This window comes from Thermothelomyces heterothallicus (assembly GCF_042370625.1).
Source record: "Thermothelomyces heterothallicus CBS 202.75 unplaced genomic scaffold P884_scaffold_1, whole genome shotgun sequence".
Lineage (NCBI taxonomy): Eukaryota > Fungi > Ascomycota > Sordariomycetes > Sordariales > Chaetomiaceae > Thermothelomyces > Thermothelomyces heterothallicus.
In genome coordinates, this window is record NW_027192562.1 from 1,975,072 (window position 1) to 1,987,401 (window position 12,330).

The 12,330-nt window shown below is 58.5% G+C and overlaps 4 protein-coding genes across 4 annotated transcripts in view; 3 read left to right on the top strand and 1 right to left on the bottom strand.

The window, feature by feature from the left end:
* P884DRAFT_266132 (kinase-like domain-containing protein) overlaps positions 1 to 656 on the top strand; it is a gene marked incomplete at both ends in the record, with an annotated part of 2,134 nt that extends 1,478 nt beyond the window's left edge. The window contains 2 exons of the mRNA XM_069442003.1: positions 121 to 495; positions 629 to 656. Of these exons, the coding sequence (XP_069301900.1) occupies positions 121 to 495; positions 629 to 656 (403 nt within the window). The remainder of the gene's footprint in view (positions 1 to 120; positions 496 to 628) is intronic.
* Positions 657 to 2,377: 1,721 nt separating this feature from the next.
* Positions 2,378 to 4,969, top strand: P884DRAFT_215126 (uncharacterized protein). The gene is made up of 6 exons (XM_069439252.1): positions 2,378 to 2,660; positions 2,799 to 2,882; positions 2,972 to 3,033; positions 3,174 to 3,355; positions 3,567 to 4,183; positions 4,325 to 4,969. The coding sequence occupies exons 1-6, from the start codon at positions 2,574 to 2,576 to the stop codon at positions 4,835 to 4,837; spliced, it is 1,545 nt and encodes a 514-aa protein (XP_069301901.1). The 5' UTR covers positions 2,378 to 2,573; the 3' UTR covers positions 4,838 to 4,969.
* A 488-nt stretch (positions 4,970 to 5,457) lies between these two features.
* P884DRAFT_253781 (P-loop containing nucleoside triphosphate hydrolase protein) lies at positions 5,458 to 7,461 on the bottom strand. Its single transcript, XM_069440834.1, has one exon. It carries the CDS (start codon positions 7,369 to 7,371, stop codon positions 5,491 to 5,493), a length of 1,881 nt encoding a protein of 626 aa, XP_069301902.1. The 5' UTR covers positions 7,372 to 7,461; the 3' UTR covers positions 5,458 to 5,490.
* A 966-nt stretch (positions 7,462 to 8,427) lies between these two features.
* P884DRAFT_266135 (amino acid transporter) lies at positions 8,428 to 11,382 on the top strand (the record flags this gene model as incomplete). Its single annotated transcript, XM_069442004.1, has 8 exons — positions 8,428 to 8,618; positions 8,692 to 9,528; positions 9,646 to 10,058; positions 10,128 to 10,263; positions 10,315 to 10,339; positions 10,422 to 10,487; positions 10,613 to 11,025; positions 11,109 to 11,382. The coding sequence occupies 8 exons, from the start codon at positions 8,428 to 8,430 to the stop codon at positions 11,380 to 11,382; spliced, it is 2,355 nt and encodes a 784-aa protein (XP_069301903.1).
* Between the last annotated feature and the right edge of the window lie 948 nt (positions 11,383 to 12,330).

A 12,330-nucleotide genomic window follows, 5' to 3' on the forward strand; every position in this document is an offset into this window, starting at 1 on the left:
AAAACCAACCTCCTTACTTGTCTCCCAGCGCGGTGGAGGAAGTCTGAGACATATGACATTATCGAGAGCTTAGACTAACTCGTACTCGCACACGCGCACGGGCGTCTTGCTTTCCTCCAGGTGGTCCCTTGGCATCCTCATCTACGAGATGCTCTGCGGGTACACACCCTTCTGGGACAGCGGTTCGCCGATGAAGATCTACGAGAACATCCTGCGGGGCAAGGTCAAGTACCCGGCGTACATCAACCCGGACGCGCAGGACCTGCTGGAGCGGCTCATCACGGCCGACCTGACCAAGCGGCTGGGCAACCTGTACGGCGGGTCGCAGGACGTTAAGAACCACCCCTGGTTCGCCGAGGTGACGTGGGACCGGCTCGCGCGCAAGGATATTGACGCGCCTTACTCGCCCCCGGTGCGGGCCGGCACCGGCGACGCCAGCCAATTCGACCGGTACCCGGAGGAGGTGGAGCAGTACGGCGCACCTGGGAATGACGAGTAAGTTGCTCCTCTTTTCGCCCCCCTTTCTTTCCCTCTCTCTCTTTCCTTCCCCTCTCCCCTCCGTTGTACTAGCCTTTGTGACTTTGGTGTCTCTGGTCGTGGAGAATGCGAAACTGACCAGGCATGCTAGACTCGGTTACCTGTTCCAGGATTTCTAAGGCTCCACGGACGGCTGGTTGGTTATGCTAGACGAGCCGACGATGGAGGGCTGAGTTCAACAAGCCTTCCGCCTTGTGTGCTGAGAACCCCGGCTGGGACCGATCGACAGGGCCAGTCATTGCAGTGGCTTTCCCTGCTTGAATTGCAATGCTGGAATCACTTGGATAGGGGCAACTGACGGTGGAGTTTCCGGGCCAGTGCGCTACTTTTTCTTTGCTTCTTGTTGCCGAGGAGGAGACTAGCCTGAGAAGGACCAAGTATCATCACCTTGAGCATCTATACAGAGCAAAGAGCTACCAAAGGGAATTTTTTACGGACGCTGTACGGGTTAGTACAGCCGGATAGGGGGGGACCCGGGTGCGGTGGGTTGGTCTTGGGTAGGCTCTAGGCGTTGACACTGTCCGTCTCCGGGTTCAAAAATGGTTGTCTTGTCCTTATCTTTACCTCCCTTTCGCTGTGCAGGTTCCAGTTTCCGCGTGATGGTGATCAACCTGTCGGTCGGGTAACGGGAGGTTGGATGATGGATAGGAGATGAAAAAAAGTTCCATGGCTGTGTTTCCTCGCTCCGGAATGCTCCCTCTAGAAGGCAAGCCGTCACTCCTTGTACTCCAGTTGCTTCTTCTTCCGTATGTACGTACCTACATGAACAGTTACGTGGTACAAAGCTTCTCTCGCTCATCTATGTGCAGTAAGGTTTTAACTTGCAAGTATACCTTGGTTTCTTTTCTCGGTCTCTTGTTCGATGTCAAGGTTTCTTCTTGGGTGCAGGCAGGCAGAAATGACATGTGGAATCCATCTACCGTGGTTCTTGCTGATTTTCATGCTATCTTCATATATATATATATATATATATATATATATATTCTTCTCTTTTTTCTTCCATTTCCGAGCAGCATCATCGATCGCCATAGCTGCACAATCAATCGGGCTGTGGAGAGTGAGCCCAGCCACCGGCAATTGGCCCGGCGGGAGCGATCTCACACTGATTAAAAGTGGACTCCACTCAGTTCTAACCCCGCGAGTCCATACACTACGTGTATCTCCCGGTTACTGTATCTCCCGGTTACCCTCACGGCTCCGTTCGTTGGGCAAGGTTGCTGTGAGGGGGTTGATGTGAACAACGTGGTGCAATCCGTACCGGATGTTCCCTCGATGGGCAACGGTATCAGGCATCGCACGCTGACTCTCCAACGTTTGTCTCGCGGGAAAGTGTTCAGGGGCGTGTTTTCCTTGGCGAAGAGGAGGAAATCGATTCACACTGTCCGAACATGTACGGATTAGTTACAGAGTAGGCGGGCAAACCGCACCTTAGTTCCTACATGGGTGCGTGTGCAACCCGACAAGGGTGGGAAGCATGCATGGAGAGGCCGCCGCCGTGGTGGCTGGCCGGGGAGCAGAGAATGGTCAAGCCCGCACATAGATGGGGGTTCGCTTGGGTGATTATTTTTCTGCTTTGAAAGTCAACGAACGAGGCCTGCGGGAAGAGAGGGCTCAACAACAAGTTGAACACTCTGAAACCCCCCCCCCCCCCCTTTTTTTTTTTTTGCGAATACAGTCGTTTTGTTTACTTGGAAAGAGAGAGAGAAAACAAATCAGAAGAGGAGGTATGTACATACAGTACATACATAACACTAGGACATCCGCAATAATCACCCTCTAATGTGAGAGCAGCTTCCAATCTTGGCACCATCGACCGCCCTGCGAACTTACACTTTTTTAGATACACTCGAATCTCAAGAGGGTGGTTCCGGCGACTCAAGATTCCGCCTCGGGAGGCTTGGAAGGGTTTTATTTCATTTTTATTTCATTTTTTTTTATTTTTTGGGGGCTTGTTGGATTGTAACCCAAGCTCGCTCGCCTGCTGCAGAGGTTAAGGACTCGGCTTCGGTGCCCCTTTGACGGACGCCGCGGGAGCCATGGACGACTACATGTTCCGGTCCTATGTGGCCGAGTTCAAGTACGTGCCCGAAGAGACAAGCTATCTCGAGATCTTTAACTACACGGTGAGCTCCAGCCCAACCGCATCTCTTTTATTTATTTATTATTTTTTTTATTTGGTGATGAAGGTGGAAGGGGTTGGAGATGGACCAAGGAGTTAGTCAACCCAAACCCGACCCAACTAACACAACATCGGTTGTTAGGATCCCTCATTCAACACCTGCGAGGAGCACCGGTTCCGCTCCGACGAGCTACAGGATGAGTTTGGCAACTTTCTACACAGAAGAGTGAGCCCCGCCCTCGGCTGTCAAGCCTGTGGTCCCAATCCACATTCCGTCCATAGCCCGAGAGGAGCCCAGACTGACCGTTCTCTCAGGGGGCGTTCGCACCCCCTAAGCTACGGCCCGGCGTTGAGTTGGTGAGCGGGATCCGGTTGATGTAAGTCGCCCGCCCCTACAACCTCGGAATCCCTTTACACTCTTTCGCTTTCACGTCGAATTGCCTCGGACATGGATGGAATGTGGGCTAACTCGAATCAACACAACCCCCCCCCCTCCCCTCCTTCCCCTTTTCCCTAGTCTCCAACAAAATGCGCAGCACCCAGAGACCTTCACGCCCTGCTACCTATCTCTTACCCACCAGGCATACGAGGACATGATCCGGGCCTGGCACCTCCCCTTCCGCGCCATCGAGGGCAGCAGCGTCGTGGGGCCCTTCTTTTGGTCGGCCTTTGATCAGGACGACGACGACCCGCATCTGCGTATGTTTTCTTCTTTTCTTTTCCCTTTTTTTTTTCTTTTCCCTTTCCCTCCCCTTTTTTTAAAAAAAAAAAGAAAAAAAAAACACGGTGATTCCATCAACGACCCTTCCTTAATTTAACATCACCCTCCTCTGCGCTCTCTCTTTCGCTAACCACCACCCCTCCCCCCCTTTTTTCCCCCAATGTTGGGGTCGTCGGGGCAAACCAACAGAAATCATCTTTCGCAAGTCCGACGTGCGCAAGAAGGGCAAGACGCGCGGGTGGGAGCTGATGCTGTCCCACTCGTTCCGCACGCACATCACGACGGGCTACGCCAAGGGGACGCCGTCGTCGGACATAGTCGAGAGCATCCGGCACCTGCGGGCGTGCGCGGGCCAGGTGATGCACCCGCTGCTGCTGCCCGTCATCATCCTGAGCCACGACCTGTCGATGAAGAACGACCAGAAGCAGCGGCAGGCCCGGCAGTGGCTGCGCGACCTCGAGAGCGCCGTCAGCATGCGCCAGGAGGTGCTCGAGGAGGAGAGCAAGTACATCCGCGGGCCCATGATCGACCTCGACCAGATCAACCTGGACCTGGTCGAGTGCCACTCCCAGGTCCTCTGGAAGCGGCCCCAGGCCTACCAGGAGATCGTCTCCGCCGTCCGCCAGGCCATGGACCGCTTCTGGTCCCGCGCCGCCCACGACCCGGCCTACGGCGGCCGCGCCGGCACCGTCGACAAGGTCCACCGCAGCATGCTCTCCCGCCTCGACTTTTACCAGGCCAAGCTCAAGGGCATCGAGAACTACGCCCACATTACGCTCGAGCGGCTGACCATCCAGCGGGCAGCCGTAAGTCTTTCCTTTCCTTTCCTTTCCTTTCTGTCTTTTTTTCTTTTTCTTTTCTTTTCTTTTCTTTTTTTCTTTTTTTCTTTTTTTCTTTTTTCCCTCTTCTTGCCACGCTGACAAATATCTGTTCCACTTCACCCCCAGCTCTACAACATCATCGCCCAAAAGGAGTCCAAGCTGGGCCTCCAGATGGCCGGCGAGCAGCGGCGGCTCGCGCACGCGGCCAAGCGCGACAGCACCTCGATGAAGGTCATCTCCCTGATGGGCGCCGTCTTCCTGCCGGCCACGTACCTGGCCTCCATCTTCGGCATGGCCTTTTTCAACTTTGTCCCCGACGGCGGCGGCGGCGGCGGCGGCAACAACAACAACAACAACAACAACAACAACGACGGGGGGCCGGCGGAGGGCTCGGGTGACGGCGGAAGCAAGTGGAACCCCGTGTCGCCGCTGCTGTGGATCTACTTCGCCATCACGGTGCCGCTGACCGTCGTCGTCGTCGTGTGCTGGTGCCTGTGGGACCGCCGGCGCGAGCGCCGGTTCGAGGCCGAGGACGCCGACATCGAGGCCGGCATCGAGAAGATGGAGGCCCAGATCATGGCCACCATGCGGAAGCGCACCATGAGCAAGATGCGCACATGGGAGGTCGGCAAGCATTAACTTTTACGATTTCCTTTTTATTTTCATTTTCCTATTCTCTTCCCTCCCTTCCCCCGCCAACCCTTTTTTTTTAAAAAAAAAATGAAGGAAAAAAAGGGTGTTGGTGGTCGTGGTAACGAGCGAGTGCTGGTGGTGGTGGTGGTGGAGGAGGAGGAGGAGGAGAAGGGGGGGGGGGAGAAAGCGGCCAGAAGAAGAGTCATTAAGGGGAGGAGAAGGAGGGAGGACAATAGGATCCACGTTGGACGGATGCCTCCCCCCCAAACTGGAAAAGACTTCCTCCGCTTTGATATCATACCCCATGATTCAACGACGATGACGACACGGATTACGAGTAACGACTGAACGACGAGCGATAGAGAGCGTGGTCTTGAGTTCTGCAACATATGCAAAACAGGCGCCTGGGCCTACACTTCGGGGTTGCCTTCCAACATTTTGTTTTCTATTTTTCCATGTACAGTACATACAGAATATAACATACACACGCAATGTGCGCTGGTATCTTTTATTTTATCTTCGCCTTGGTCCACTTAACTGTATGTATATGTAGATATATATAGTACATCATCATCGTACACTGGGAGGGATATGCACTCGCCTAGCCGCCCCCCCCCCCCCCCCCCAAAAAAAAAAAAACATCTTCCCATCTTAGAAGCTCAGATAAGCGCTTGGCCTCTGAACATGCTCTCCTTCACCTCGGCGACCACGTCTCTGCGGTCGTTCTTGCCCACCAAGACGATGCCGCGGCCACGCCTGCCCATGCGCCCGGCCCGGCCGAGGCGGTGGATGAAGTCGATGGTGGTGTGGGGCACGTCGTAGAGGACGACGTGGCGGACGGCCAGGGTGTCGATGCCGCGCGAGGCCAGGTCGGTGGCGACGATGACCTTGGTGTTGGGGAGGTGGCGGCGCGGGGCGGCGGGGCCGGCCCTGGCCAGGACGGCCCGCTTGGCCGCCTCGATCTCGTCCCTGGTGGCGCGCATGGGCTCCCTGGTGGTGAAGCTGGCGAGCATCTCGCTCTGGCGGTGCTCGGGGGTGTCGCGGTGCAGGGCGACGGCGTCGATGCCCTTGGACACGAGGTAGTCGGCGACCTGCTGGGTGGTCTCGCGCTCGTTGACAAAGACCATGATGCGCTTGATGTCGACCTCGTCGGCGTCCCCCTGCAGCGACGAGTCCTTGCCGATGGTCCAGATGGCGTCGGCGCAGGCCAGGAGCTTGTTGTTGCGGTAGGGGTCCTTGGACACGTCGACGACGCCCAGCTGGACGCGCCGCGGGATGGCGTGCAGGTTGGGGGTCGCGATGCGCTTGATGTCGGGGAAGTGGTCGGCCAGGTAGTTGTCGAGGCGGAGCGGGATGGTGGCGGAGCAGAGGACGAGCTGCTTGAGCGACGGCATGGCGCGCTCGACGATCTTGGTCGTCTCGGGCGAGAAGGAGCGGTCCAGGAGGGAGTCGGCCTCGTCGATGACGAGGTGGTGGACGCGCGAGAGGATGTTGGGGTCGCTCTCGGCCATGGCGGCGAGGAGGTGAGGGGTGGCGACGACCATGTCGATGCCGCCGTGGCTGTACATGTTGCGCTGGATCTTGACCGGGCTGTAGCTGGCCGAGACGGGCCGGACCTTGAACTTGGCCACGTGGGAGATCTTCTTGGCGGTGGCCAGCACCTGGTCGACGAGCTCCGCCGTCGGGACCAGCACGACGGCGCGGGGGCGGGCGTGGTTCGGGTGCGGCTCGAACTTGTCGATCCACTCCGACACGGGGGCGCCGCCGCGGCGCTCCCTCTCGGCCTCGAGCCGTTCGTTGTACGCCTTGACCGCGTCGTCGTCGGCCTCGGCTATCTTGAGGGCCTGGATAATGGGCAGCAGGTACGCCAGCGTCTTGCCGGACCCGGTCTCGGCGGCCAGCAGGAACTCTTCCCTCTTGGGCTCGGCCCCCTTGGGGCGCCGGCCCGCGTCCGCGTGCTGCCCGACCGGCTTCCCGAGCAGGGCGGGGATGGCGAGCCTCTGGACCGGGGTCGGCTTGACATCCACCATGCCCTTGAGCACCTCGTTATAGACGGCCTCCTTGAGGGACGGCAGCAGGTCGAACTGCTCGAAGGACTCGACGTCCGAGATGCGGGCCTTGACGGCGGTGCGCTGGCGGTACGAGATGGTGGCGAGGGCACGCTGCATCTTGAGCGCCTTGAGATGGCTCTCGTCCTTGTCGCGCGTCTGGCCCGGCTCGTCTCGCGTGTCGGCCTTCCTATCGCGGCGGTTCGATGCAGGCCCTCGTCGGCGGGCCGGGTCGATGTTGGCGACGGTGCGGTTGGCGCCTCCCCAGGGGCCCTCGGGCCGGTCTCGGTCGCGGGACCTCCTCGAGGCATCGTCAGCTCGCGACCCGCGGGCGACTCGGTCGGACAGGACCATGCGCGAGGGACGGTCTCCGCGCGTCGCAAAGGTGCGCTGCCCCATCATCCATGGCTGCCCGAGCTCCGGGAGCGCCGTCGTGCGTTGCGTTGCCGAGCGGCATATCAGGCACACCGACTCACGCGCTGTCCTCCACATGGTCGCGGGGTGCCCCAACTCCTACTCTGTGTGGGGAGGATTTTTGAGGGTTTGGGGGTTTGGGGCGGAAAGAGCGTGTTGGAAAAATGGCCAGGCTGCCGGGCAGCTCTTTGCTCTCTGGTGGAAATGCACCCATCAGTCCCCGGTTCTGCCGCCTGCCACCGCTCTGAGGTCCGCTTCACTGCACAGTAGAGGGAAGTTACTCCGTACGGTACCAGGCAGTGTATGATAGCAGATGATAGCAGAGCCTTGATTGGCCAATCCGAGCTGCCAAAAGCACAACCAAGATCATGGAAGCGCTGCGTCGACGAGAAACTTCTGGCAACGCTTTCGTCAAACTCTGCCCACCACAAGACCCTTCGACAAAAAGTCACAAGAGATGGCCGACTCCGGCAGCTTGCAGCACTGGAAGCAATTGAAGAAGAGTGCGCCACTGCTTGGCACCACGCCGGGGAATTTGGTCTCGTGGAGAACACTACTATTATCCTTGGCAGAGTCTCGACCCGACCGACTATGTACTTACTGTATGTACATACATACATTTAGTATGTACGAGTATGAAAGCAACTTGCACCATGACGACGGTGTAATCGGCTCGTCCCGACCGTCGATCTTGACTTGGTACGCACAACAGCGATCGTGGGGAGTCTCGAGAAACGAGGAGACAATTGGAATTTTCTACCTTTCTCTCCCTTTTTCTTCCTCGGTTTTATCTTCAGCTACTCCGTACCCGGCCCTAGTCATACATTCCTTGCAAGGTGCTTGATAACTAACTTAACTGTACGGTATAATACCAAATAGTCGTTCGAGCATATCCGTGCCGGTCGCCCCCCTCACTCCACCAACTCCACCCATAGCCGTCTTATCGCGAGGGGTCCTTGTATCGCGAAGCGCGTCAGTGCAGTCCCCGCGGAGCCCCGCGCACGATTGCGCCATAATCACCGTTTAACTGAGCTGTGTCGTCTCTGCCTTCTCTTCTCTCGTCTTGATCGATCCGAGAGAGGAGTTGCCTGCGCCTCGTGTCGCATCCCCGGCTTTCGTCGGCGTTCAACACCAATGGCCTCGCCAAACTCGCGGAATAACCCCACGAGCTGGGACCAGTATGAACGCGGGGGAGCCTCCCGCACCGGCAGCGTCTCCTCGTTCGGCAACAGGAGCCTCCAGTCCGAGAATGAGGCGTTCCTGGGCCGCAGCGCCGAGTCTGCCCCCGAAGATGGCCACTGGACGCAGCAGCTCAGACGGAGGCGGTAAGCAAACAATTACTCTTGAGATCCCACCCCTCTCTGCCCACGAACAAGCCCGCTAACGGCGACCGCTCAGTCCCTCCATCACCAACCGCCTCGCCGCCCTGACCGACATCGGCGGCGTCAACAGCATCCGCTCCTTCACCCGCAGCTGGACCCGCGCCGCCAGCTTCCCCGAAGTCATCCCCCAGAGGCCCTCCTTCATCTTCGCTCCGGACCAGGTCCCAATAGCGGCCACTCCTGACTCGGGCGTTGTCTCCCCCTATGAACCGGAGCAGCAGCACCGGCGCCGCGAACACGACGTCGAAGCCGGCCCGTCGCCCTCCCTAATCCGCCAGCAGCTCGAGGCCGCCCTCCAGGCGGGCGGTGTTGACCATGGCCATCGCCCCCAGCAGCAACAGCTCTCCTCCCGGACCGCAAGCCCCGAGCGCGCTGGCAGCACCAGCCCGCTCCTTCACCGCCAGTCAAGCCACGGCTCAAGGGACGGGAAGCAGCAGCAGCAGCAGCAGCAGCAGCGGGCGTCCGGCGGGGACGGCGAGCTAGCGCCCATGTTCCGTGTGGGTAGCCACGGAACGACCATGTCCGGGGTGGGGTCCATCTTCGCCATCCCGCCGCACCTGGCCACGCCGCCCCTCGTGGGGAGCTACCGATCCGGCACCAGCGGCATGCTGATGGACTACGGCACCGTCCGTTCGGACGCGAGCAGCCTGAGCCGTGCGTGTAAGGCGGCGGAGGACGCGGGGCCCGCCGCCACCGCCGCGGCGCTCTGGCGGGAGCAGCAGGAGGCCGGCGGGAACGTCCCCGACGGCGAGCTCCCCCCCATCCTCGTCAAGGAGGTCGAGCAGGACGGCAAGATTGTGCTTGCCGTCGAGGGGCAGTCGACGCTGCCTCAGACCGTCTTCAATTCCACAAAGTATGCTTCCTCCTTTTTTACTCCTCCTTTCGTCTCTCCCTCCCTCCCTCCCTCCCTCCCTCCCTCTCTCTCTCTCTCTCTCTTCCGCCTAAGGATCATTGCTGACGGCCGCGGCAGTGTTCTGATCGGGGTCGGTATGCTCAGCCTGCCCATGGGCTTCAAGTACGCTGGCTGGATCTGCGGCATGGCCACTCTGCTGCTCTGCGCCCTCGTGACGGCCTGGACCGCCCGGCTTCTGGCCAAGTGCATGGACCTCGACCCGAGCCTCATCACCTTCTCCGACATCGCCTACATCTCGTTTGGCCGCAACGCCCGCATCGCCACCAGCTTCCTCTTCACCTTGGAGCTCATCGCTGCCTCGGTCGCGCTCATCGTCCTCTTTGCCGACTCGCTCGACCTGTTGTTCCCCGGCCTCCTCTCGGTAACGGGCTGGAAGATGATCTGCGGCCTCGTCTTGATGCCCCTGAACTTCCTGCCCTTGCGCCTGCTGAGTTTTACGAGCTTCATCGGCATCTTTTCCTGCTTTACCAGTGAGTCCTATCAGGTTCCCGTCACAGATGGCTACGGACAGGCGAGATGTTGACACCCCCGAACCCCAGTCGCGCTCATCTTAATCCTCGATGGCTTGATGAAACCCACCTCTCCGGGCTCCCTCATCGAGCCGGCCAAGACCTATCTATTCCCGGCGAACTGGCTGACGCTGCCCCTTTCTTTCGGCCTGCTCATGTCTCCATGGTAAGCCTGATTCCTCCTGTGCCTTGGGGATGAAAGGCTAACTTTCAGAAGGGGCGGCCACGGCGTGTTTCCTAATGTGGGTCTCAGCCCTTGACATCTATCTCTTGACATCTATCCCTTGACGACTCGAATACTGATCCTAACTCGCCCATCTCCAGATCTACCGAGACATGCGCCACCCGTACAAATACGCCCGAGCCGTCAAGACCACTTTTACATTGACCGTAGGTTCCCCCCCTCCCCCCCAACCCTTTTTCCGTTGTTCTTCTTCTCTTTCCTTCCTTGTTTCTTCTGCTTCTCCTCTCTTCACCTAGCTTTTCTGACCGGGAAAATTGCGTTACACGTGTAGTATCTCCTTGACGCCACCACGGCCGTCACCGGCCTGCTCATGTTCGGCGACTCCGTCCGCGACGAGATCACGTCCAACATCCTCCTCGAGTCCAGCTACCCTCGCACCCTGACCGCGCTCATGTGCCTGTGCATCGGCATAATCCCGCTGACCAAGATCCCGCTCAATGCCCGCCCCATCGTGTCGACGCTCGAGCTCCTGCTGGGCCTGAACCGGCAGACCGTCGCGGCCGAGTACGACTATCCCTACTCCCACGGGCTCGTCGGCCGCGGCATGGGCTTCCGCGGCGTCATGAAGGTCGCCGTCCGCGTCGCCGTGATCCTCATGTTCCTCGGCATCGCGGTGCTATTCCCAGCCTTCGACAGCATCATGGCGTTCATGGGAAGCGCCTTGTGCTTTACAATCTGTGTGACGTACGTTTGCCTCTTTTCTTCTGCTCTACCTTTCTTTTTTTTTGGCCCCTTCTCCCTTTCCCGGCCCACTCTTCCCAACTTAGGGGCCTCCCAGGGTTGGGCGATCCTCGCCCGGCTGCTGGCGAAGCTGCCTTCCAGGAGAGCAAAAAGGCTGACCAGTCCTACCTTGGTTGCGCATATTACAGGCTCCCTATCGCCTTCTATCTCAAGCTCTTCGGCCACGAGATGCCGATCAGGGAAAAGATCTTCGCCTGGGCCGTCATGGCGATATCGTCCCTCTTGTCTGTCGTCGGCACCGTCTGGGCGTTCCTGCCCAAGAGCCTGATCGGCGCCGAGCCTTCGACGCCCGAGCTGTGATATGGACTCCCGAGTCCTTGGTCATGACAACGCGCAGCGCTTCGACTCGAGGCGGGGTGAAGCGTGCTGTTGCCGCATCTAGTGAAGAAGGCATAGGGTCTGGGATTTTGGATTCATACCCCCTCTTGATTCTTGACGACTGACCGGCCGGTTTGGGCGCGGTTCGCTTTTCTGTTGGCGGCATGTTTGCGTAATGGCCTCGACGACATAATGATTTGGAAAGTGATGAAGCTGGAGACGTAGACAGACCAAGGGATGGGGGGAGATTTGGTGTCGTGTTTGACCTGGCGTTTATGGAGCCACATCTTCCGTTACGAGTTCATGTTTACCGTTGGGACCTTGACACATGGCTATACATGCATGCATACATCCATACATAGGCAGTACATACAGGTTGCATTCGGTCGGAGGAATAAAGGGGGGGTTGGGAAGCCATGTTTGTGGGGAACCCCAAGTCCATTTTGGCGCTATGTCACTGAATCGCAGCAGCAGTACCTAGTTGAGGACATGTTTGCAACCAGCATTTCATGATCTGTGAGATCGAAGAGGGAAGCATAGCGGGTTGCAAAAAGTACCCGACCCGATCTCCCTTCCCTTGGGAACCGGACCAATGCCCTTTGAACAAATAAACAAACCACCCGCCGTGCCCTGCGATAGTTGGCGATTTCATGTTCCCCGGCCCGGTTCATCCGTATCCGAACACCCATGTCCGGTTGGAAAGAGGGGGGCGGGAAGGGGGAAGGGAAGGTTGGGTTTGTTTAACTACACTGCAAGGGCATGTGTCACGCTGGGATAGGGGAGGGGGGGGGGGAGGAGACCCCATCACACGTATGTGCGCATCGAACCTCGCGAACACAACAACGCACTGGCCTGAACACAGTACGGGTTACACTACCCTCCCTGTAAGGCTCTAAGTGGCGGGGAATTTGCACAATGGGTATAGCATGA